This window comes from Pristis pectinata, chromosome 2 (assembly GCF_009764475.1).
Source record: "Pristis pectinata isolate sPriPec2 chromosome 2, sPriPec2.1.pri, whole genome shotgun sequence".
Classification (NCBI taxonomy): Eukaryota; Metazoa; Chordata; class Chondrichthyes; order Rhinopristiformes; family Pristidae; genus Pristis; species Pristis pectinata.
The window spans coordinates 19258362-19280089 of NC_067406.1; the positions used below are offsets into that span (position 1 = coordinate 19258362).

At 42.0% G+C, this 21728-nt stretch overlaps 1 protein-coding gene and 2 non-coding genes across 3 annotated transcripts in view; all 3 read right to left on the minus strand.

Moving 5' to 3' along the window:
• The window catches only part of ptcd3 (pentatricopeptide repeat domain 3), a 35428-nt gene that overhangs the window by 9041 nt on the left and 4659 nt on the right, over positions 1 to 21728 (minus strand). Inside the window, exons 3-16 of the mRNA XM_052039006.1 lie at positions 21666 to 21705; positions 20651 to 20696; positions 20479 to 20547; positions 16361 to 16465; positions 15355 to 15478; positions 14195 to 14307; positions 11030 to 11109; positions 9988 to 10075; positions 9839 to 9899; positions 8115 to 8197; positions 6599 to 6743; positions 4334 to 4384; positions 2325 to 2414; positions 849 to 877 (exon numbers count right to left, since the gene is read on the minus strand). Of these exons, the coding sequence (XP_051894966.1) occupies positions 849 to 877; positions 2325 to 2414; positions 4334 to 4384; positions 6599 to 6743; positions 8115 to 8197; positions 9839 to 9899; positions 9988 to 10075; positions 11030 to 11109; positions 14195 to 14307; positions 15355 to 15478; positions 16361 to 16465; positions 20479 to 20547; positions 20651 to 20696; positions 21666 to 21705 (1124 nt within the window). The remainder of the gene's footprint in view (positions 1 to 848; positions 878 to 2324; positions 2415 to 4333; positions 4385 to 6598; positions 6744 to 8114; positions 8198 to 9838; positions 9900 to 9987; positions 10076 to 11029; positions 11110 to 14194; positions 14308 to 15354; positions 15479 to 16360; positions 16466 to 20478; positions 20548 to 20650; positions 20697 to 21665; positions 21706 to 21728) is intronic.
• LOC127567600 (small nucleolar RNA SNORD94) lies at positions 3575 to 3713 on the minus strand. The gene has a single exon (XR_007955937.1). It is a non-coding gene; the product is annotated as a small nucleolar RNA SNORD94 (small nucleolar RNA).
• LOC127567598 (small nucleolar RNA SNORD94) lies at positions 4599 to 4731 on the minus strand. Its single transcript, XR_007955936.1, has one exon. It is a non-coding gene; the product is annotated as a small nucleolar RNA SNORD94 (small nucleolar RNA).

Below are 21728 nucleotides of genomic sequence, written 5' to 3' on the forward strand. Positions count from 1 at the left end.
TTGTCACATGTACCGAGGTACAGTGAAAAACTTTGTTTTGCATCCCATCCATACAGATTATTCCAAACAGATTTGCCCACTAATCTTCCAGTTATGTCCCCTCCTCTGAGGTTCTCCCATAAGTGGACACATCTTGACATCTACCCTGTCACACTCTCAGTAAGATCACCCCTCATTCTTCTAAACTCCAAAGAATATACATCTAACTTCTTCAGCTGCTTATGTCAGGACAACCCTCACAGCCTAAGAATTAACTTAGTGAATCTCTTTTGAGCTGCCTCCAATGACAATATAAGGCAATCTCTTTTTAATTACTATGATTTTGTTTAATGTTTTCATTTTGGATGCTTCTACTTTTCTAAAAAATTAACACAATGGATAATTTATTTCTAACTGTTTTTAAACATTTCTATGTCTGTGCCAGCTAGATGTGCCCTCTGTCTATTTACTTTGGAAGAAAATCCTCCGGTTCTTTTGACTAGTTTGGACAAGCTCTTCAACCTCTCGATCAGCTTCCTTTGTCTTAATGTACAAGTTATTTTCCACTAAAGATTTAGTTTCCTTGTCTCAAGTAATCTAAAATCTGTAACACCCACTGGGAGTATTTGAACACATGACTGCAGTCACTTCAACCAGCTTTAATGTGAAAGGCTAGTTTCCTTGTCACTGCTCAGAAACCAGGAGCACCCAGTTATTAATGAGAGAGTTCTACTGCACATTGTACAAGACAGCTCTTGGCAGCAGCTGGGAAGTTATAGTAATAGAACATGACCCAGTGAATCACAGAAATGGAAGAAACTACAGTTTTACTGATGCAGATGCCTCAGGGAATAAAAACAAATACTTACCACTCTCATAGCACTGGTGAAGAAGTTAACTGTGGATAAAGGAAAGAAGACCCATTAGTGCAGTTAGCAGGATAAGAATGCTGGAGAGGAAAAGTGGTGTGAATGACATCTTTTGCATCCAGTTGGGACTTTAATGCCTCATCTAAGAGACATCACCTGTACTGCCCAACCTTCCAGCTGATCCATATCATGTTGTAGCCTTAACCACCAATTTTCAGATCACCTGCGAACTTGCTCGTAAATTCACATCCAAGTTGTTAATGCAAATCCAAACAGTAAGGGTCCCAGCACCGATCCTTATGGTACACCACTGATCACAGACTTCCAATCAGAAAATCAACCCTCCACCAGCATCCTCCGCCACCCATTACCAAGCCAATTTTGGATCCAATTTGCCTGCATGCACTGGATCTCATGGGCTCTAACCTTCTGGATCAGCCTACCATGCAAGACTTTGTCAATGCAGACAACTTCTACCCCATTCCCCTCACCAATATGCTTAATTATCTCCTCAAAAAAATTCTATCAAATTTAAGAGACAGGATTTCCCATGAACAACTATCCCTTATTGACTTCTGTCTTTCCAAGCAATGATAAATCCTATCCCTTAGAATTCTTTTCCAGTACTTTCCATACCACTGATGCAAGACTTGCTGGTCTGTAGTTATCTGGTTTATCCCCACTGGCCTTTGTTAAACAAAGGAACAAGAGGGGGGTGATCTCAAAGCAAGACTTCATTACTTTTGTACTCCAACTTCCTTGCCCAATTGATTTGCATTAACCATCTCCTGAAAATTCACACTATTTCCCTTCCTGTACCATCTTTTGCCCAGTCTTAACTTCTCTCTCTGATCCACCTTCTCTTTCAAGATGTTGGTAAGGCCACATTTGGAGCACTGAGAACAGTTCTGGTCACCCTGCTATAGGAAGGATGTCATTAAGCTGCAAAGGGTACAAAAAAGGTTTGAGGATGTTAACAGGACTGGAGTGTTAGAGTTACAAGAAAGGACTATTTTTCTTGGGCCACAGGAGGTCAAGGGGTGACCTTAAGGAGGTTTATAAAATCATGAGGGGGTATTGAAAAGGTGAATAACCAGTCTTTCCCCCCCCAGGGTACAGTAATCCAAAACTAGAGGGCATAGGTTTAAGGTAAGAGAAGAAGGATTTAAAAAGGGACCCGAGGGGCAAGTTTTACCACACAGAAGGTGGTGCGTAAATGGAATTAAGTGGTAGAGGCAGGTACAATTACACCATTTAAAAGACATTTGCACATCTACATGGATAGCAAAGGTTTAGAGGGATATGGGCCAAATGCAGGCAAATGGGATTAGCTCAGTTAGGAAGCTTGTTCGGCATGGACGAGTTGGGCCGAAGGGCCTGTTTCCGTGCTGTATTACTCCATGACTCTCTAAATCTAGCACATTGAATTAAAAACAGGATGTGGCTATCTAATTCTAGTCAAGGCTCCTTACTTACCATCATCAGGATCCTTGGGCTCAAAATGCTTCCCTTCCATTTCATCCAGCAGGCTGCAGATAAAGTCATTTTGTAGCTGGCTCGTTGCAGCTGTGAAGATTGAAGGGAAAATGTTAGCTGCTCTAGGGGAAGCCTGCATTGCACTTAAACACAGGAAGACATCAAGCACAGAAAGCAAGTCGAGCCAAGGTACAGGTGATTTTTCCGTGAAATGTTAACCTGGAATCAGGAACTTCTCTGTACAGCAGATTCAAAGAGAACAGTCCTGGAAATGACCCTTTAACTCTTAAAACCTCAAACATTCTCCCATTCAAATGTCATTAAACACTTCGGGTAGAGTTGAAACTCATCCTTTAACAAAAACTGGGGTCTATACGTAACCTGTACAGAGCAGTAGTTCAAAACAAGGTTAATTATTCCTTAAAAAGGTTACAAATTCAGGAAGAAGCTGTTACAAAAAAAAAGGCACCATGCAACCCGCATCTTTCAGTCCATGGTTATAAACTAGACTAACATCTCGAAAATGGCCCACCTTTAAAAGACCCCACACCTGACTTTATCTGCGGGGGGTGGGGGGGTGCAGTCAGGAACTTGCAGGAACACAAGCAGCGGGTTTAGTTTGATCACTTGTGTTTGACTGGCAGATGTGTTGAGTTGATGAGATACATATCTAAGCTCCCTTTGGTCTACAGCAACGTTTTAAAAAGTGGGCCGAAGAGCCTGTAATATGCTGTAATGTAATGTTCTAGGTTCTCTCTCTTTGCCAAACTGTTGAAATTAGCAGTCTGCAGAGCCAGAGAACTGAGGGCGAGGTCAGCCACGAGGCCAGGCTCTGGACACACTGAAGTGGTATGGCACTGTTTACCATTACCCAGGAGCATGTGCTAAACCTCCTATTACAGGAGTTATCCCTTTACAACTAGAAGGCAAGCAATAATAAACATTTGTGCAATCATTTGGAAGGCGCCAAGTACACAGGGCCCATTCAGCATCCGCCAACACACTGCAATGGAAACTTGCCAGTATAATATTCAGTGACCATGACAAAATTGGTATTCTGTAACAGAGTGTTTATTCAGACTCATTTTGTGATGCCGCCTGTCACGCTGGTTGGTTTTTATTGTTCCATGCAAGATGTACAAACTCAAATGGAGACACCACTCAGATCCCAACTCAAACACTGAATAAAGTCAAAATTAGCCGCATATGTTCTTGAGATATGAGTAACCAGTTTTCCAACCACAGCAGCAGTGGCTCAGGCATAGGCGATTGTTCTCATGCAGCCATTTCTCGAAAAGCCCACCACATGTGGGCTAAGCGAAGAACAGCCGCACTCAGCTCCCATCATCCAGCTGAGGTCTGTACCCCTGCGCCACTCATCATTGCCAGCTGCTCCATGTACCAGCCCCTGAGACGTCGCAGCCACTTTCTTGCAACTGAGAGCTAGCAGCCAGTAAAAAATAAAACTCATGTACATCTGGCCATCCAGTCTTGTGGTCACACTTTCTGCCATCCTATTTACACAGGACCCTCGACACGATCACCTCCCAACGCGGGGTTTTACCACGTTTCCACCCACAACTGCGTGAAGGCATTAAAGCCCAACCCAAGGACAGGAGCTGCCAACACACACTATCATGCAGATACTTGAAACTAAATGCAGGGCGCCAGCATCGACATTTACTGTTTCGTGACCAGAACATGATGAAAGGAGCAGCGTAAATATAAACAGCTTAAACTGGAATTCACATGGAAGTGTTGCCTTACAGACCTGGTTATAGCTACTGCCTTACCCACATGGCCCAGGAACAACACACAAACATCAGAAAGTGCACTTCAGACAACTTAGGGCTCTGCACATTTTGCTAAGATGTAAATAAACTGGAACCTTCAGTTAAAATGCAGCATTATGTGAAGAAAGAAAAATGGCTCTACTTTCACCCAGCTTTGGTTACCTTTCTTACACCATGATCCACCCCTTTCTAGCCAGTTCTTGAATGCTTACTTACCAGATTTATAGAATATACCAAGTAAATGATCAAAGGTGGCCAAACTTGGTTCTAAAATTAAAGAAGATCAAGATTAGAATATTCACTGGAATACAATTCATCCATTTAAACAAACGAGTTAGAGAAAATGGACTGCAAACACAGCAAAGCTTTCAGCTAACACACAAACAGTTGACAATAAGTGCCAAGTGATAAAACCTTTACACCTCAAAAGGCTCAGAATGAATTTGTTTCGGTTTACTGCACACTTATAACTTGTCGGTCACTGGCTCAGATCGAGGCGTTTTTCTCGTGTAGTCGCTTCTCAAACAGCCTGCCACATGCAAGTGGGAAATGGCCACACTCAGCTCCCATTCTCCAGCTGAGGTCCGTACCCCTGCGCCAATCATCATTGCCGGCAGAGACAATTATTTACATTTAATTTTCCCATGATATTAGAAAACTTTTATTTGCATTTACACCAAACACTTTCTTTCCTGTTGATAAGCTTGACCAGACTTTCCCCATTATAAATTGCAGCAGCATCAATGGAAACTACCCAAATAAACTTCTCGGGTATAATTACCATAAGACATAGGGCAGAATTAGGCCATTCGGCCCATCGCTGGAGAGCCTGGGATGTTGAATGAATTTACACTCATTCAACATCTCAGACCCTCTCTTCAGCTCACTCTAAAAATTTTTGTGCTCTATCCAACTGTTTACTATTTTGATGTCCAAATGACTGCAAACTTTTCTAAATAAAAGCACAGTATTATTTAAAAAAGTACAGATATATGCCCAACCCCCTTGGTCCAATTAATCTCTCCACTCTAACCATACTAGAAGAGTACCGACATTGTCTGAACAAGGCACTCAACAGAAGGCAGTGGATCACATCAGGTGGTTCTCAAACCCAATCCACTTGTACTGCTGTAATTCTCTCGGCTAAAATTAGGAACAAAATAACACGAGCTGCGTTTCTTGGGAATCCATCGCTTGTTGCTCTCCTTCACGCGGGAGCCGAAGATGGCAAGCAGCCCTCAGCCCAGCCCAACGCCATTAACATCCTGACCCACACAGGCACTGAGGAGCCATTAGAAACTGCAAGTGGGCGTGGGGGGTGATTTTCCTTCTCCATTTTGGAGCTCGAGGTGCCAATGACATTTACTCAGTTGTTTCCCCAGCTAAGATGGACTAATTTAGTAGACGAGGGAGGTTATTAATAAGCTCATTCTAGATACAATATGAATGTCATTCTTATATCATGAAAAATATTCATTTATACCCCTTCCATGTCACAGGATCTGAATGAATGCCATCACTCTTTATAGGTGATACCTGAGATTGAAGATGACTTGCTTCCAACTCTGGTTTTGTGGGTGCTGTGATCAGTGTAGGAACTGTAGACTCTTCCACAGATGGGACGGGTGGTATGTGACAGGTGGACAGTTTGGGAGGCGATGCATTCCTTTTACTGTTTACGTAGGACTCCTAAGAGCCTCCAATGAATGGACTCATGGCTCTCAATGCTGTCTTGAATGCTACTTCCCCAACTTGAGTAATTATGGGGCAGGTATTCCCAAGAGGCAGTGGGGATTACGCATTAGAGCACATCCTTGAATCTTTCCCCGTCTGTCATTCAGGAAGAGATTACCAGACGTGGTCTGCCTGACTGAGTGGAATTAGCATTTCAGTGCTGGTGATGTTGGTCTGCGCGATAACACTGGTGTTGGTTTAGTTATCCTTCCAACAAATTTGAAGAACGCTGCACGTGCGTTCAAAGGTCGGGTTCCAAGCCATCACCAACTCATTCACTGAAGCATTCGAGAAGATCAGCCTTGCACTCAACATCCACAAGCCTTTTACCAACCTATCAATGCTCTACCTCATCACCCTCAGACAATATAGATTCAGAATGAGACCCTGGAGAATGTGGACCATTTCCTACACCCAAGTAGCCACCACTTGGTGAAGGCAGATGACTACTACATATTTACCGATAAGGCCAACATCTGTTGCTCATCTTTAGTTGGTCCAGAAAGCAGTGGTCAATCAGCTTCAATAACCACAACCCTTGTGCTGGTGTAGTTAGGGCAATTAGATAGGACCTTCCTGAATGATGACATAGTTATGATGAAAGAATAGCAATATGTGACCAAGCTGCCCCACATTTAAAGTAATCATGCCTTGTACAACCATTATAGTATCAAGATAAAAAAATTAAAGGGATTCACAGACGATGAGGGTTACAAATACAGAGGAGGACAATGTCCAGCCACGTACCGATATTCAAGAACTTCATTTCATTCATCAGCTGCAGGGAAAGGCCTTTGGCAATTGAACCGCACCTTCGAAGGCTCTTCAATGCAGAATTAAAAGTTAACAAGTTTGGCTGCACTTTTTGTTCTGCCATCTGTTTCAGCAGCTCCTGTTTTAGCAAAAGGCAAAGAAGACCTCACTGAAGGGCAAGGTATTGCTGGTGATTTAGTACAATAAATTATTTTATATTGTGCCTTTCATTTGCAGTATAATGAACTTCAACACCAATACCATAATTAAAGGCTGATATACAGCTCGAGACCATAAAGATTCCCCACAGCTGGTGTTTGCACTACTGGCCTTCTTTTGCACTGTATAATTCTAAGAACAGGAACCAAAGACAAAAAGGTGGTCTCCTTCAGGACAGTGATCGATTATCACTTGGACATCAGCTTTTTCATCACCTTAGTTTGCAAAACCCAGGCAGAAAAATCCTCTTACCCCTGACATATACAGAAATTTATCTGATTCATTTAGTACATCATAGCTCACGAAACCCTTCTCACCCAGACAAAGGAACTGTCTACGATGCCCAATTTGTTGGTCTAAGTAACAGGCTGCAACATTAAACCTGACCACACTTCAGCTTTCACTTCACGGGATCCAAGTGTTTCAACTCACCAGGTGGCTTAAAAGAAGTATTTACTAATCCCTTCTGCCTACGCAAGGTCCATACTGTATCCTTCCATTCTCTGATATTCATGTGCCTAAAAGCCTTTTAAATGCCTCTTCTGTATTTGCCTCCACTACCACCCCTGGCAGCACATTCCAGGCACCCACTACTCTGTGTAGGAAAAAAAACTTGCCCTGCACATCTCTTTTGAACTTTCCCCCTCTCACCTTAAATGCATGCTAAGTTTTAGACATTTCCACCCTGGGAAAAAGATAATGGCTGTCTACTCTATCTATGCCTCTCAATCTTATAAACAATTTTTTTTTGGCTGCTTGCTTTTCTCTGCTGAGTAAGGCCAATAGTCCACATCTTCTAATTGGCCTATGGAATTAAGTGGGTTTAATGGCTTCTCTTGGTTCCAAAGCTACCCCGTTTTTTCTGGAAAGTGAAAACAGGTGACACTCTGGGTTAAAACAGGTCAGAAACACCTTCCAAATTATCCCAGTTCTCTCACATGACCATGAACTTCCCCGTGATTTTGCTGTCAACCACCTACACTGGGGGAAAATTTACAGTAGCCAATGTAAATGTTATCCTCTAAGCTAATGTAAGCCACCAGTGCATTTTTGTTTGGGATGTGGGAGAAAACTGGAGTAGCTGGGGAAAACCCACAGGGAAAACATGTAAACTTCACACAGACAGGATCTAAGGCAGGGAACAAGCCTGGATCACTGGAACAGTGCTGCTGCCACACAATCTCCTCTGACACCGTCCCATCCACCCAAAGGCAAGGAGTATTGGAATACACAACATATTAAATTTGTGCAGAGGTTAGAGGGCAAGAAGGTGTTCTAGGTTTCCACTCACCAGAATAAAGTCCATTTTCTCATTATATGCTTCCTTTAGCTCTGGAACTGCTGAGATGAGTGCATTAAAAGCATGAACGTCCGCTATTGAAGACAAATCATTAAAACAAAGTGAATTAATTAAATTTGAGAAAAATCATCACCCCATTTAAGCAATGAATTCTGTTCTATCATTCATACTCGTAACATTCGATGCATCACAAACACAACTAACTCAATAGTGTAGGCTGCCAAATTAGTCCATAATCTTCAGTACAAACAGGCATCAGGATGTGTATTATTTGTCTACAGCTAAGGACTGCTGGTTAGAAGCAGTTGAAAGGAAATTATTCATTTATGTTGTTTCACACAAAGCCTCTGCTCCTGTAATATTGTGGATGGGGTTAGTCAAGAGGGAATTTAAAATGTTTTCAGGCTGCTCCTGGCCCCAGTTACACAAGGCACCTTTAACAGTCAATGGACACATATCTGGAATTTTAACACTGAACGATTACACACGGATTCAGAAGCAACAGAACTTCAATCTCCCACCACACTTCACAAATTCACAAAAATAGTTCCCAATAGCACCAAAGCGAGGTTGACAGACTCCTCCAGATAATGCAAACAAAGGGCCTTTTAAGTTTATTCCCCCTCACCCCCATTGAAGCATCTCACAAATGATCAATACTACCCAACTATCCTCCCCATCTGTGCCTGGCCTAGGCTACAGAAGAGTTTCACTCTCCTTTGGAGATGTGCAAGCATGGTCTCATTAGTGTTAAACTAGCATGACTCAACTTACAAATGGATAGGTGGGTAACAGGAAGAAGGATGAAAAATAGAAGGAATATCAATTACATCAGTAATACCATGCATTTTATGGGACTGTGCGTAAACTTAGGTTATCTTTACCAATACTTTCAAAAATTATTTTTCAAGTGGAAAAGTTGATAGACTGTGAAAAGTGGTACAAATCCAGCAAACCCAGGTCATTTTGATAAGTTTGTAACCAAATCCCTTTCTTTTCTCTGGAAAGTCTAGGTCAGAATGACTAGCAAGTTTATAGTGCATAACAGTCATTGGCTCTGAATCAGTACCTCTAAAAGGCAATGGAATTTAAGACTGAGATCTTGGTTTGTCAAGAGTTTTGATGGACATAGATCAAGATAACAGGAATCAAAGTATGAGTAGAGCATGAAGCTGAATGATTATTGAAGCAATCAGCTTTATCTAATGGAACACAATGAATATAGTACGGAACTGGAATTAGTTTATTATTATTGTCACACGTACTAAGGTACAGCGAAAAACTTGTCTTGCATACCATTCATACAGATCAATTCACTACACAGTACATTGAGGTAGTACAAAGCAAAATAACAGAATGCAGAATAAAGTGTCACAGCTACAGAGAAAGTACAGCGCAGGTAGACAATAAAGTGCAAGGTCACAACAGGTAGATTGTGAGGTCAGAGTCCATCTTATCGTACTAGGGAACCGTTCATAGTCTTAGAACGGCGGACAGAAGCTGTCCTAGAGCCTGGTGGTACATGCTTTCAGGCTTTTGTATCTTCTGCCCAATGGGAGAAGGGAGAAGAGAATGTCTGGGGTGGATGGGGTCTTTGATTATGCTGGCTGCTTAACCGAGGTAGTGAGAGGTATAGACATACAGTATACAGCCTCATCTGTTCAAAATTTGGCAAACATATTATCAGAAAAATTATTTTTTCTGTCAACACTCACCTTTCATTCGATTGTTTAACAGATCTGTGTACATGTTGATAGCCTTTGTATAAGCACCATACTGAGCAAAGAGAAAGGGAGAAGTTAATTATATTGCAAATGAAATGCACAATAAAAAATAGTTTATTGTATGAAATCACCAGCAATACCTTAACCATTCCTCGAATCATTGTACAAAAAGAATGTTCACTTCTTTCGGGCATCAAATTGAATATCCTCTCCGCATTATTGTTCACCCTAATTAAAAATAAAGTATCAAGCATAAGTTTGAAGTATTTCCCAAAGATGTGCATGCTTTCAGTACACAATACAACACGGATGGATAACCAGAGAAATAGGAGCGGACTTGAATTACTTCTTTACCAGTACAACTTACGACTATTTGTAATTGTCTGAAAATGTTTCTGTAATAATAACGGCAAGTCCATCAGCATTTCGTTATTACACAGCAAATCTGATGGTAACTTCTGAAATTTATATATACGTGCATTGAAAAAAATTTAGAAATCCATGAGCTGAATTCCCAACTTCTTGTGCAGTGGGCTGCTCATCATTAAATTGGGATGTACAAACTTAAATGGTTGAAGAAAAATACTTGGACTTGGCTCCCACAGCATCAATCATCTTACTTAAAACTTAAATGAAGATTAAGGATCAAAATTTAACAACTCACAAAGACAGATATGTGGGTGGGGTGAGCATGGAACCTCCTTGGGAATACCCTTCAATTTTCATAACATTCAACATCCTTGGGGTAATCAGGGATGGGTAATAATGGAGGCTGTGCAAGCATCAGCCAAATCCCAAGGGTTAAATTTTAGCTCCCCACAAGATGCTGGTTAATTCAGTAGAGAATGACGATTCAACCTTGGACCCTTCTTGGCTCATATAACTCAACGATAAACCAGACTGCCAATGGTACTGGGTCGACACCATTCCACGGACATGAAAGTTGTTTCCAATACCATTGTCAGAAACTGCAAAGCCAAACAGAATTCTGCACTTTGCTGTCTAGAGCTTAAACGTTGAACAGTTATGAAAGCTGGTTTTGCAACACTTAATTGTTGTCAGGAGACTGAAACCGAATTCAAATAACCATCTGTACACTTTGTGTGGGTCCAGTAGGTCAACTGTACACAGATATGGGTCAAGTGGAAAGCTGCTTGGTTCCCAAATTCACTAGCTTTTTACCTCCAGGTAACAGTGAGCAAATCTGCAGCTTTGCGCAGTCGGCCCCTCTGTCTCTTCTGCGAGTCGCCATTCACCTCGTTCTGTAAGAGAATCAGCACACAACGTCTTGGTAAGAAAGGGCCCAGTTACAATTTGAAGAAGCAATAACTATTTTTTTTGCACTTTGCAATCTAGATGCCTCAACATTCTTGCTGGGTTATGTTACGAGTGTATAGGATGTTGATGAGACAGCTCCTGGAATACTGTGTGCAGTTCTGGTCGCCACACTATGGGAAGGATGTGAGGGTGCAGGAAATATTCACAAGTATGCTGCTGTGATTGGAGGCTACAAGGGGAGACTTAATCGGCTGGGACCATTTTCCCTGGAGTGAAGGAGGCTGTGGGGTGCCTTATAGAGGTTTATAAAATCATGAAGGGCATAGATAAGGTGGATGGTCACAGTCTTTCTCCCCAGGGTAGGGGTGACAAAAACTAGAGGGCATAGTTTTAAGGTGAGAGGGGGAAGATTTAAAGAGGACCCGAGGGACAAATTTTTCACACAGAGGGTGGTGGGTATATGGAACGAGCTACCAGAGGAAGTGGCAGAGGTGGGTACAACTACAATGTTTAAAAGGCATTTGGACAGATACATAGATAGAAAAGATTTAGAGGGATGTGGGCCAAATGCAGGCAAATGGGGCTAGCTCAGGTAGGCAACTTGGTCAGCATGGATAGCTGTATAGCTCTACGACTCAAAAACATCAGGTAGAAAGGTGACATTTGTAATCGGAGAGAAGGCTTGCAAACATTTCCTTTTGGAAGGGATGACATCAGCCACTAGCTCCAATTGTAAAAGTAACTGAGAATGTAAGGGTTAATGTTGTTCAGCTTGCTATGGCTTAACCACGGCTGACTATAGCAGAGACGCACAATGTACCCAGGTGTCTTGTGTAAATCAAAGTAGTTAGGAGTACACCTCTCTTTGTAAATCTTTTTTGATAAGCGGTTATCCTTGGAGCCTGGAGCTGTCTGTGACTTCAGATTGTAACATGATAAACTGCAAAGCACTTAAAGATAAGAAAAAATAGCAGATAATTATAATGATTTACTTCTTCCTTCATTAAGAAAAAATAATTAAATAACAGCTTGGTATGTGGAACTTAGCACATAGGCTTCTTTGTTTTAAGTATAAAAGAGGGACTCCAGCATTTGGATCTTTGAGTGAGGATCAATACAGAGCTCGGGTTACAATGTTTACTCTCTCTGTATGCCACACTCCCACTAGTGTTAAAAAGAATAAAGCATTAATCGTAAGTTCTTTGGTTCTGCAGTTGTCTGATTTATTAAGAGTGTGGATCAACTTTTACACAATGAGTCAACACAAAAGATCCTAATGCACCACTGTTTGAGAGGAGTATTCCTGGTGTACTGGTGAATACTTATTTCTCAAATCAACATTCCTTTAAAAAAAATTATCCAAACATTGCCCAAAAATTCATTTGTGAGATGAGGGAGTATTTACTGCCCATCCCTAACTGCCCACTAGATGGTGGTGGTGAGCCAGCTTCTTGAATCACTGCAGTGCTTTTGAGGTTTTCCAATAATGCTGTTCGTGAGGGACTTCTAGGATTTAGACCCAGTGACGAGGGAGTACAGCCGATACATGTGCAAGTCAGGATGGTACCTGACTTCAAGGGGAATCTGCTGCCTTCGCCCTTCTTGGTGGCAGTGGTCATGGAGTTGGGAGGCGTTGAGAGTAACTTTGCTGAGTACAGAGATCATTTCATAGCTGGTTTATACTGCTGCTGTGGGGAGGCAGCGATTCAGCCAGTATAGCTGCTGCCTCACAGCAATCATGACCCCGGGTGCAGTCTATGTAGAGTTTACATGTTTGGCCTGTGACTGTAGAGGTTTCCTCTGACATCTCAAAGATGTGCAGGGTGGTAAGATAATTACCCCTAGTGAGGTGTAATCACCAAGGTGAGCATAGAATCTTGCGGGGGTTGTGGGGGAAAGTAGTTGGTGAGAAAGTGGGGAGAATAGGATTAGTGTCAATGGGTGGGTGATGGTCGGTGTGGACTCGGTGGGCTGAAGGGTCTATTTCTGCACTGTACCTCTCTAACTTTGTATCACTGAAGGTAATCACTGTTCAGGGCAGTGGATACAGTGTCACTCAAACAGGCTGCCATCTTCTGGATACTGTTGAGTTTCTTGAGTGTTGCTGGAGCTGCAGGTGAAGACAACTGCATCACACTGCTGACTTGTAGACGGAGATCCCAACAAGCAGCACCCTACTGATGTGACACTAGCTAGCAGTACATTACTGACATGGCTTTAGTGTCGAGTCATTGATGTGGCATTGCTAAAACCCAATCCTCGAGAAAATTTCTCCATCCAAAATAGTCGTCACCTCAACACTGCAAAGAGTTGCTTGTTCATTAATCCTGACGAAAGGAATGGTGCTGGTTGGCAATGAAAGAAAAATCACCCTCTGTGTATGATGTCCTGATCAATGGATGGGTTTGGAGTCTCAATAACTAAGCAGCCCATCAGGAATATCACCTAACAGAGTACCCAACAAGAAACATCCCCTTTGAAAAAGGCTGAAGGATGCTGATTTTGCAAGACATTCTTGGACTGGAAACTCCACTGCACCTCAGGAATAGCAGCTCTACAAGCGCCGGAGAGCCGTGATCCTGCATCCTCTCTCAGGTCAACATCTGCAGCAGCACCAAACAACACTCGGCCATCTCCAGTGGGGAGGCCTTGTTGTTCACGAGCCCAACGACAGACTCCTGAAGTGGACACTTTACTCTGTGCCCAGTCACAGCAAGGAATTACCAGGAAGACAAAGAAAATGATTCAACAATGTTCTCAGATTCTTTAAAAAAAGTACATTTCCACAGACTTGTGGTATGCCCAACCCACAATCACTCAAAATGGAGCAACAGCATTCTGGAGAGCAATCAGAACCTGAAGCCCATGCATCTGGGGGCACACAGATGCTGAACAATAAATAGCAGGAGCACAGCACCTCTCAAACAATGGACCCATCCTGTCAGGCACCTCCTGCCCTATCTGTGGTAGAAGCTGAGAGTCCCACATTGATCTCATCAGCCACCTCAGAACTCACAGAACAAGTCATCCTCGATCCATGAGGGACTGCCCAAGGAGGACCCTTCATACCTGATCTTCAGTTGTTCCTGGCTCAAGCTGATTTTCCCTTGGTGGCTCCTGATCTCCATAAACACAAAGGAGATCCAGCAAAGCATTTGTGGTTTCAAGAGACACGGGAGTCCCTGTAGACAAAGTACAAATACAAACTGTGTGATTATTAACAGGTCTCAGGCACTCAAGTATCTTCAAAAGATGCCATCTTCAGTAGTGGCAACACAGGTAGACAGGCGGTGTTTGGCACGCTTGCCTTTATTGGTCAGGGCATAGAGTGCAAGAGTTGCGATGTCTCATTACAACTGTACAAGGCATCGGTGAGACCACACTTGGAGTATTGTGCGCAGTTGTGGTCAAATAGCTATAGGAAGGATGTCATTAAGCTGGAAAGGGTGCAGAAAAGATTCACAAGGATGATACTGGGACTGGAGGGCTTGAGTTATAAGGAGAGACTGGATAGGCTGGGACTGTTTTCCCCTGGAGCGCAGGAGACCAAGGGGTGGCCTTCTAGGGTATAGAAGATCATGAGGGGCATAGATAAGGTGAATGGTCAGTCTTTTTCCCAGGGTCATAGTAATACAGCATGGAAACAGGCCCTTTGGCCCAATTGCCCGTGTTCAGCCCATAACCCTCCAAGCCCCTCCCCTCCATGTACCTATTCAAATGCCTCTTAGATGTCACAATTGTACCCACCTCGACCACTTCCTCAGGCAGCTCATTCCAGGTACTCACTACCCTTTGTATAAAGAACTTATCTTTTCAAGTCTCTTTTAAATCTCTCTCCTCTTGTGTCTGTGCTCTCTAGCTATGAACTCCCCAACCCCTGGGAAAAGACTATGATCCACCTTATCCATACCCATCATGATTTTATCATGGTTGGAGAATCTAGAACAAGTGAGCATAGATTTAAGGCAAGAGGGGAAAAATTTAAAGGGGAAAAGATTTATTAGCTCTTTCAAAAGACAGTATGTGGAACGAGCTGCCAGGGAAAGCTGTAGAAGCAGTTACAAATACAACGTTTAAAAGACATTTGGACAGGTATATGGACAGAAAAGGTTTACAGGAATATTCTCGTATGTGTTCTGTTTTATTCCCTATTATGGGATCCATGTGCTTTTGTTTGAAGACACACTGGGGAGGTAGGGAGGGGGGGAAGGAAGGAAACCAAAGATTACCTGCTTGCACAAGTTGGTCATACAGATCAACAGACTCCTTCACTCGCCTGAGCTGAATGCGTTCTTTTAAGGCATCCTCCGTCACTTCATTTATCAGGGGTTCCAACTGTTGTGGCATCAAACACTATAAAAGAAAACATTTTGCCATGAGTGACAACTTGCATTTCTGTAGTGCCTTTAATGTGCAGAAAGATTCCAAGTATCTTCATCCTGGCCAGCCTCTTTCTTCAGTAGCTGTCATGAAAACAGATCACCTGATCATTAGCATGATTTTGGGAGCTTGCTGTATACAAATTGGCTGCTGTGTATCCTACATTACAATCGAGATTATACTTCAGAAAGTTCTTTGGACATAAAACACATCAGGTTGCCCTGAAAGGGTCATTATAAACATTATTTAAGTGTAAATGTTTCTACAGTTGGGGGCCTTAGTGAGAGAATTTAGGAGAGTTAACCACTAGCTTGGTGGAAAATACAGATATTAATAAGGCTGCTGACAACAGAGGTGAGCGCGGAGAAGACGCACCAGAGACCAATGTTGAAAGGTTTACTGCCAATTTAAAGCAAGGCTATTAGAGGGAAATCCTCTGGGTGCTCCGGTTTCCTCCCACATTCCAAAGACGTACAGGTTAGGAAGTCGTGGGCATGCTATGTTGGTGTGGAAGTGTGGCGACACTTGCGGGCTGCCCCCAGAACACTCTATGTAAAAGATGCATTTCACTGTGTTTTGATGTACATGTGACTAATAAAGAAATCTTATCTTATTTTCATGGCCACTGAACCATCTTAGGATGAATCAGCATTATCATGCAGAGGAAAAGAGGCAATTAAATAAAATTAACCAACAACAACAAAACAGACAGATTCCCATTCATGAATCCCAATAGTATTGGGAAGCTATAGTGCAATAAAACTGTTTACATAAGAAAACTTAATGTTATGTCCACATTTTACAATGGCTATAGATTGTTTAATCTTCATGCGACAAAGGAGGGACTTAACTTACAGGTATCGAAGGTTCAGCAAAATTCTTCTGGAAGAGTTTGGGATAAGTGTTAACGATGTACCTGGCTGCATTACACCCAGACTCCTGCGACAGGGAGTAGAGACGCTGAAAGAGCAGAAAAGGACATGCTATTTACAGTGTGAGCTATGGAACTTGGTCAACATCATTCAGGAATGGTTTCCAAAGTTAATGACATGATAATTAAAAATATTTCTTATTTTCTAGTGAGGCATGTCACGACGACACATGAAAACCATATGACAAGCTAACCATTCCAATGATCATTTCCCATGTACCTCATTGAAGCCCTTTCCTTGAGCAACTACTGTGCAGCACAACTACAATCCTCTCAGATTTATACACCATGGAAACGTGCCCCCAAGCACAACTCGTCCATGCCAACCTATCTACACTAATCCCACCTGCCTGCATTTGACCTACATTCCTCTAAACCTTTTCTATCCATGTACCTTTCCAAATGTCTTTTCAATGTTACAATTATAGCCGTCCCTACCACCCCCTCTGACAGCTCATTCCATATACCCACCACCCTGTGAAACACTTGCCCCTCAGGTCCCCTTTAAATCTTTCCCTCCTCATCTCAAGCCTATGCCCTCTAGCTTTAGACTTTCCTAACCCTGGGGAAAAAACTGACTACCTACCCTATCCATGCCACTCAATTTTATAAACCTCGACTAGGTCACCCCTCAGCTTCCTACACGCCAGGGAAAAAAAGCTCCAGCTTATCCAGTCTCCTTGTAACTCAAGCCCTCTGGTCAAGGCAACATTCCTGTGAATCTTTTCTGCACCCCCTCTAGCCTAACCGCACCCTTTCTATAGCATGGCAAGCAGAACTACACACAATACTCCAGCTGCAGCCTATCCAACAACTTGTACAACTGTAACAGTGGGAAGTGCAACACGTTAAAACAGATATCTTCCCTCAAAAGCTTCAAAAGTCTGTATTTTGCAGTCAAAGTAATGCAATGGTGGTTGCCAATATTTGAAGATTTAGTGGTCTCACTGGTGTGGCTTTCCCCTTTGGCAAAAATCAGCTGCATTCAGGGAATTGTGGTAGATGAAAAGCAATTTAGAGACTGAAGCAATAGACACAGGATCAATAGACATCATTCAATCTCAGTAGAAGTGTACATGCTAGGGCGATCAGGTGGGAGAGTCCCTAAGAATCAGAAATACGTTGTGTTTTATACACAGGGTACAATGACAAGGTGTGACAGGTGATTGACAGGCCATCATATGCAACCCGACTATTTTTGGTAATAATAGTGTTCAGGTGGCTTAGCTCCGATCTCCCATGCTCCCGTGCATAAGTTTGAGACAGGGGGCCCCTCTGGTATTTCCACATTACAATGATGGCAGCTAATTTGCAAATATATTGCGTCCCTAATGCCTGTCCACATATTGTCTGCTTCTTGTCAATTGCTGTTCCGTTGATACAACAGCAATAGGGTGAAAGCTGGTACTTGCTTATTATCAATGGTTCTCATTAACTATATCCACTCCTCCCAACCAGACCTCTTACTCTGGTCTCTAAGAGACCTCTGATGTTCTGACACGATCAGGTTGGTGAACAGAAACCGCAAACAGGAAACCAAGAAATGAACACAATTCTTAAGCTAATATTTTAGTGCAAGATAAAAATAGTCTCATACTAATGAGATTAAGATGGCTGCTAAAATTTCATACATTCTAAAACAAATGCTTTGAAACTCATTGTACCTTGAAGCATTTGAGGGAATCAAGATCCAAATATGTAAAAGTAGATGTTTTTTCTAAAAAAGGAAAATGAGCCAACAAGAAAGCTACTGAACTCCCTTATACAATGCCTCATTTTCAGACAACAGTTCAGAAATATCTGATGTTTAGTGTCACTGCGTTCAAATGCTGGGACGCTGGAAAACCACACATTCTGTGGAGGGGGGACCCACTGACAGGGACTCTGGATCCTCAGCTTAACGACCAACATGGCAATAACGAATTACTGTCAATTTCACAGTGTAACTGAATCTGAATCAGGTTTATTATCACTGACATGTGTCAAGAAATTTGTTGTTTTGCCACAGCAGTACAGTGCAAGTGTTACGGACTCAGTGAAAGTCCATTTAAGATAGAGTGTGTGTGTGTATGTGTGTGTGGGGCATGCTTACGTCAATAGAAGATAAAGGACGTAATGACGTTGTTGAAGAGGTCAGAAGAAGAAGAAGGAGAGAGAGAGAGAAGGGAGAGAGACACCAGCCTGCTTGTTTTCTCTATCGATGGATGAGAAACAATAACTGTGTTTGCCATAGAAATTCATGTGTGGAAGTTGGAAGTAATCCGGTGGAGTTCACTTTGTTGCTGACCTGTAGAAGGAAACAGGTATTTATGTGTGGACGACCACGGTTCGGATGCTTTTCGGGGTGAGGAAGTCACTACCAAGTAAACACTGAAGTGTCGTTTGGGTTCCATCGTGGAACATTTGGATTTCGTATTTACTCTCTCTATGTTTCTCTATGTCTACGTCTTATCTTCAGACAACGGTGGTTGCTGAAGAAGCCCTTGCTCATGTTTCACCTTATGGCTTGCGGAACTGAACTTTAAGAACCATTCCGGAACTGGGAGTTTTGGACTTTGTCACACACACACACACGAAGAGTTTAGTTTTGGGGTTAACGTTCGAGGTTTAACATTTTTGAATTCTAACATACTAACATTTTTACTTTTATTTTACGTATTATCATAAGTAGTAATTAATAAAATAGTTTTTAACACTAAATCATTCTCAGTGTGTTTCTTTTGTTGCTGGTTCGTGACACAAGACATAAAAATTACTAAGTTACAAAAATAAATAAATAGTGCAAAAGATGAATAACAAAGTACAAATAACGAACTGCAATGAACACCAAGCTTTGCTGTTGTTACAACCCCAGAATGTGGGCCAAATCTTGCCATTCATCCAACATAGATTAAAGGTCAAAAACATATACTGGTAGATTATTTTGTTACGAACCAGCAACAAAAGAAACACACTGAGTCATGATTCAGTGTTAAAAACTACTTTATTAATAACTACTTATGATAATAAGAAAAATAAAAGTAAAAATGTTAGAATGTTATAAGTAAAAATGTTAAACTTTGAACATTAACCCCAAAACTAAACTCATAGTGTGTGTGTGTGGCAAATTCCCAAACTCCAAGTCCAGGAATGGTTCTTAAAGTTCAGTTCCGCAAGCCATAAGATGAAACATGAGCAAAGGTTTCTTCAACAACCACCGTTGTCTGAAGACATAGATGTAGAGAGAAAATAGAGAGTAATTACGAAATCCAAATGTTCCACAATGGAACCCAAACAACACCTCAGTGTTTACTCATTAGTGACTTCTTCACCCTGAAAAGCATCCGAGACGTGGCCGTCCACACAAATACCTGTTTCCCTCCACAGGTTAATGACAAAGTGGACTCCACCGGATTACTCCAAATAATCCATACATGGATTGTAGTGACAGACAGTTATTGTTCCTCATCCATCGATAGAGAAACTAGCAGTCTCTCCTCTGACTGACTCCTTCAACAACGTCATTACATCCTTTATCTTCTGTTGACGTAAGCACGCCACACACACACACACACAAATGCCCTATCTTAAAGGGACATTCACCAATAGTAACCTAGTCTGTAACAGTCTAACCACGAATACGTTGCTGGGGAATGGTCACATCTTCAGAACTCACTGGATGAGATTTTTATTACACCAGTTTTCTACCCAAGTTGTGACCCTGTTTTAGCTCTACCTTTATTGTTCCTTACAACTACCTTCCCATCTCGTAACACATCAAAAAATGTGTCATTTTGCCATTAAATGGCCACAAAAGATACAAATGGAGCAGTAAGAATGATACTGGCACAAGATGGGTAAAAGACTGTTCGTCACCAAGTCACAGGCAATAAATAATTTCATAAAGTGGGATCAGCAGAAGACCCATCTTTTAAATGACTTCTGCCCTGTTAAATTCCTGTCACTCAATGTTGCTGGGTTCTGTGTCCAGCGCAGATGAGCAAAATGACTGAAATGGAACGTATGAAGTAGTACAACAAGCCTGCCAAGGTGGAATACTTACAAACTCAGGTGATGTCCTGGGTATAAGGTAGGGGTCATCTTGGAACCTGTAATGTACGGCGGTGGGGTCCTGTCACACAAAGCAAACAAATACTGAATGCTTTACAGACACCAAAGGAAAGCTGCCCCCACTCCCAGTAGACGATAGACCAAGATTAAAAAAAAATACACACTCTGTTCACTGTAGTTGCAAGAGCTTGAAGAACTGCTAGCTTGTCCCTAGGAGACAAAAAAATGGTATTGTGAACTATTAAATTAACATTAGCAATTTGATGGCTTCAATGGCATACTAGCTCCCCCTTTACATAGCTATCACAGTAGCACAATGAGTCACTGGAGCATTAATACTTTACAGAGTCTCCTACTACCCTAACGTTTATTCCATTTGACACCATGCACTTGCAGATCTTCATATCCCAATCACTTAAATATTATAACATGGTAAAATAAAATTCAAGTGGGTTATTTGTGTTATATTAAGTCATCAGACCAAATTGCTCGGAGACATGACTTCCAGTTCCCCAGCCCCCATTGTTGCATGCTGCTCGACCTGCAGATTGTCTGTTGCTGTTACAAATGCCCCTGGAATCACCCAGGATTTGCCATGTAATATCGTGGCCTAAGACTCGCTCCCTACACGTACATCAGAACCAAAATTTAGGTGTCAACACTGAAGGGAGAAATTCTGAATCATTACTGGCAAACACCTAATAACCATATCAATGAGGAAACAGCATCAGGAGCAGGGCATCTGATAGTCACCACTATTCAATTAGCTCATAACTGACCTTGCATGTTTTTCCTTGTTCTACCTCGATGTCTTGATGTGATGAAATGATCCATATGGATGGCATGCATAACAAAGTACAATTTACCAAACTCAACTCTACCTTCTTGGATTGTTCCTAACAGCACCCATCAAGTTATTGGGTTGCCTTGAATAAACTGCAGGTCATGGGGTTCTAAAGATTCACAACCCTGCAAGTCAAGACATTACTCCTCAACGCAGATTAAAATGGTCAATCCTTTATTCAAAGAATACGACACCTGGTTCCAGTCTCCCAGACAGAGGAACATTCTCCCTCCACCAGCTCACTTGAGAAGTCTCTTCACAATATTTGAGATATTCTAATTATATTCTTATCACAATTCTGAACCTAAAATAATGCAATAAATGAAAACACTTACCAAGTTTTTTTTCTTGGAATGACAACTTCTTCTGCACAATCTTAAAAAGCATAAACAACAGTG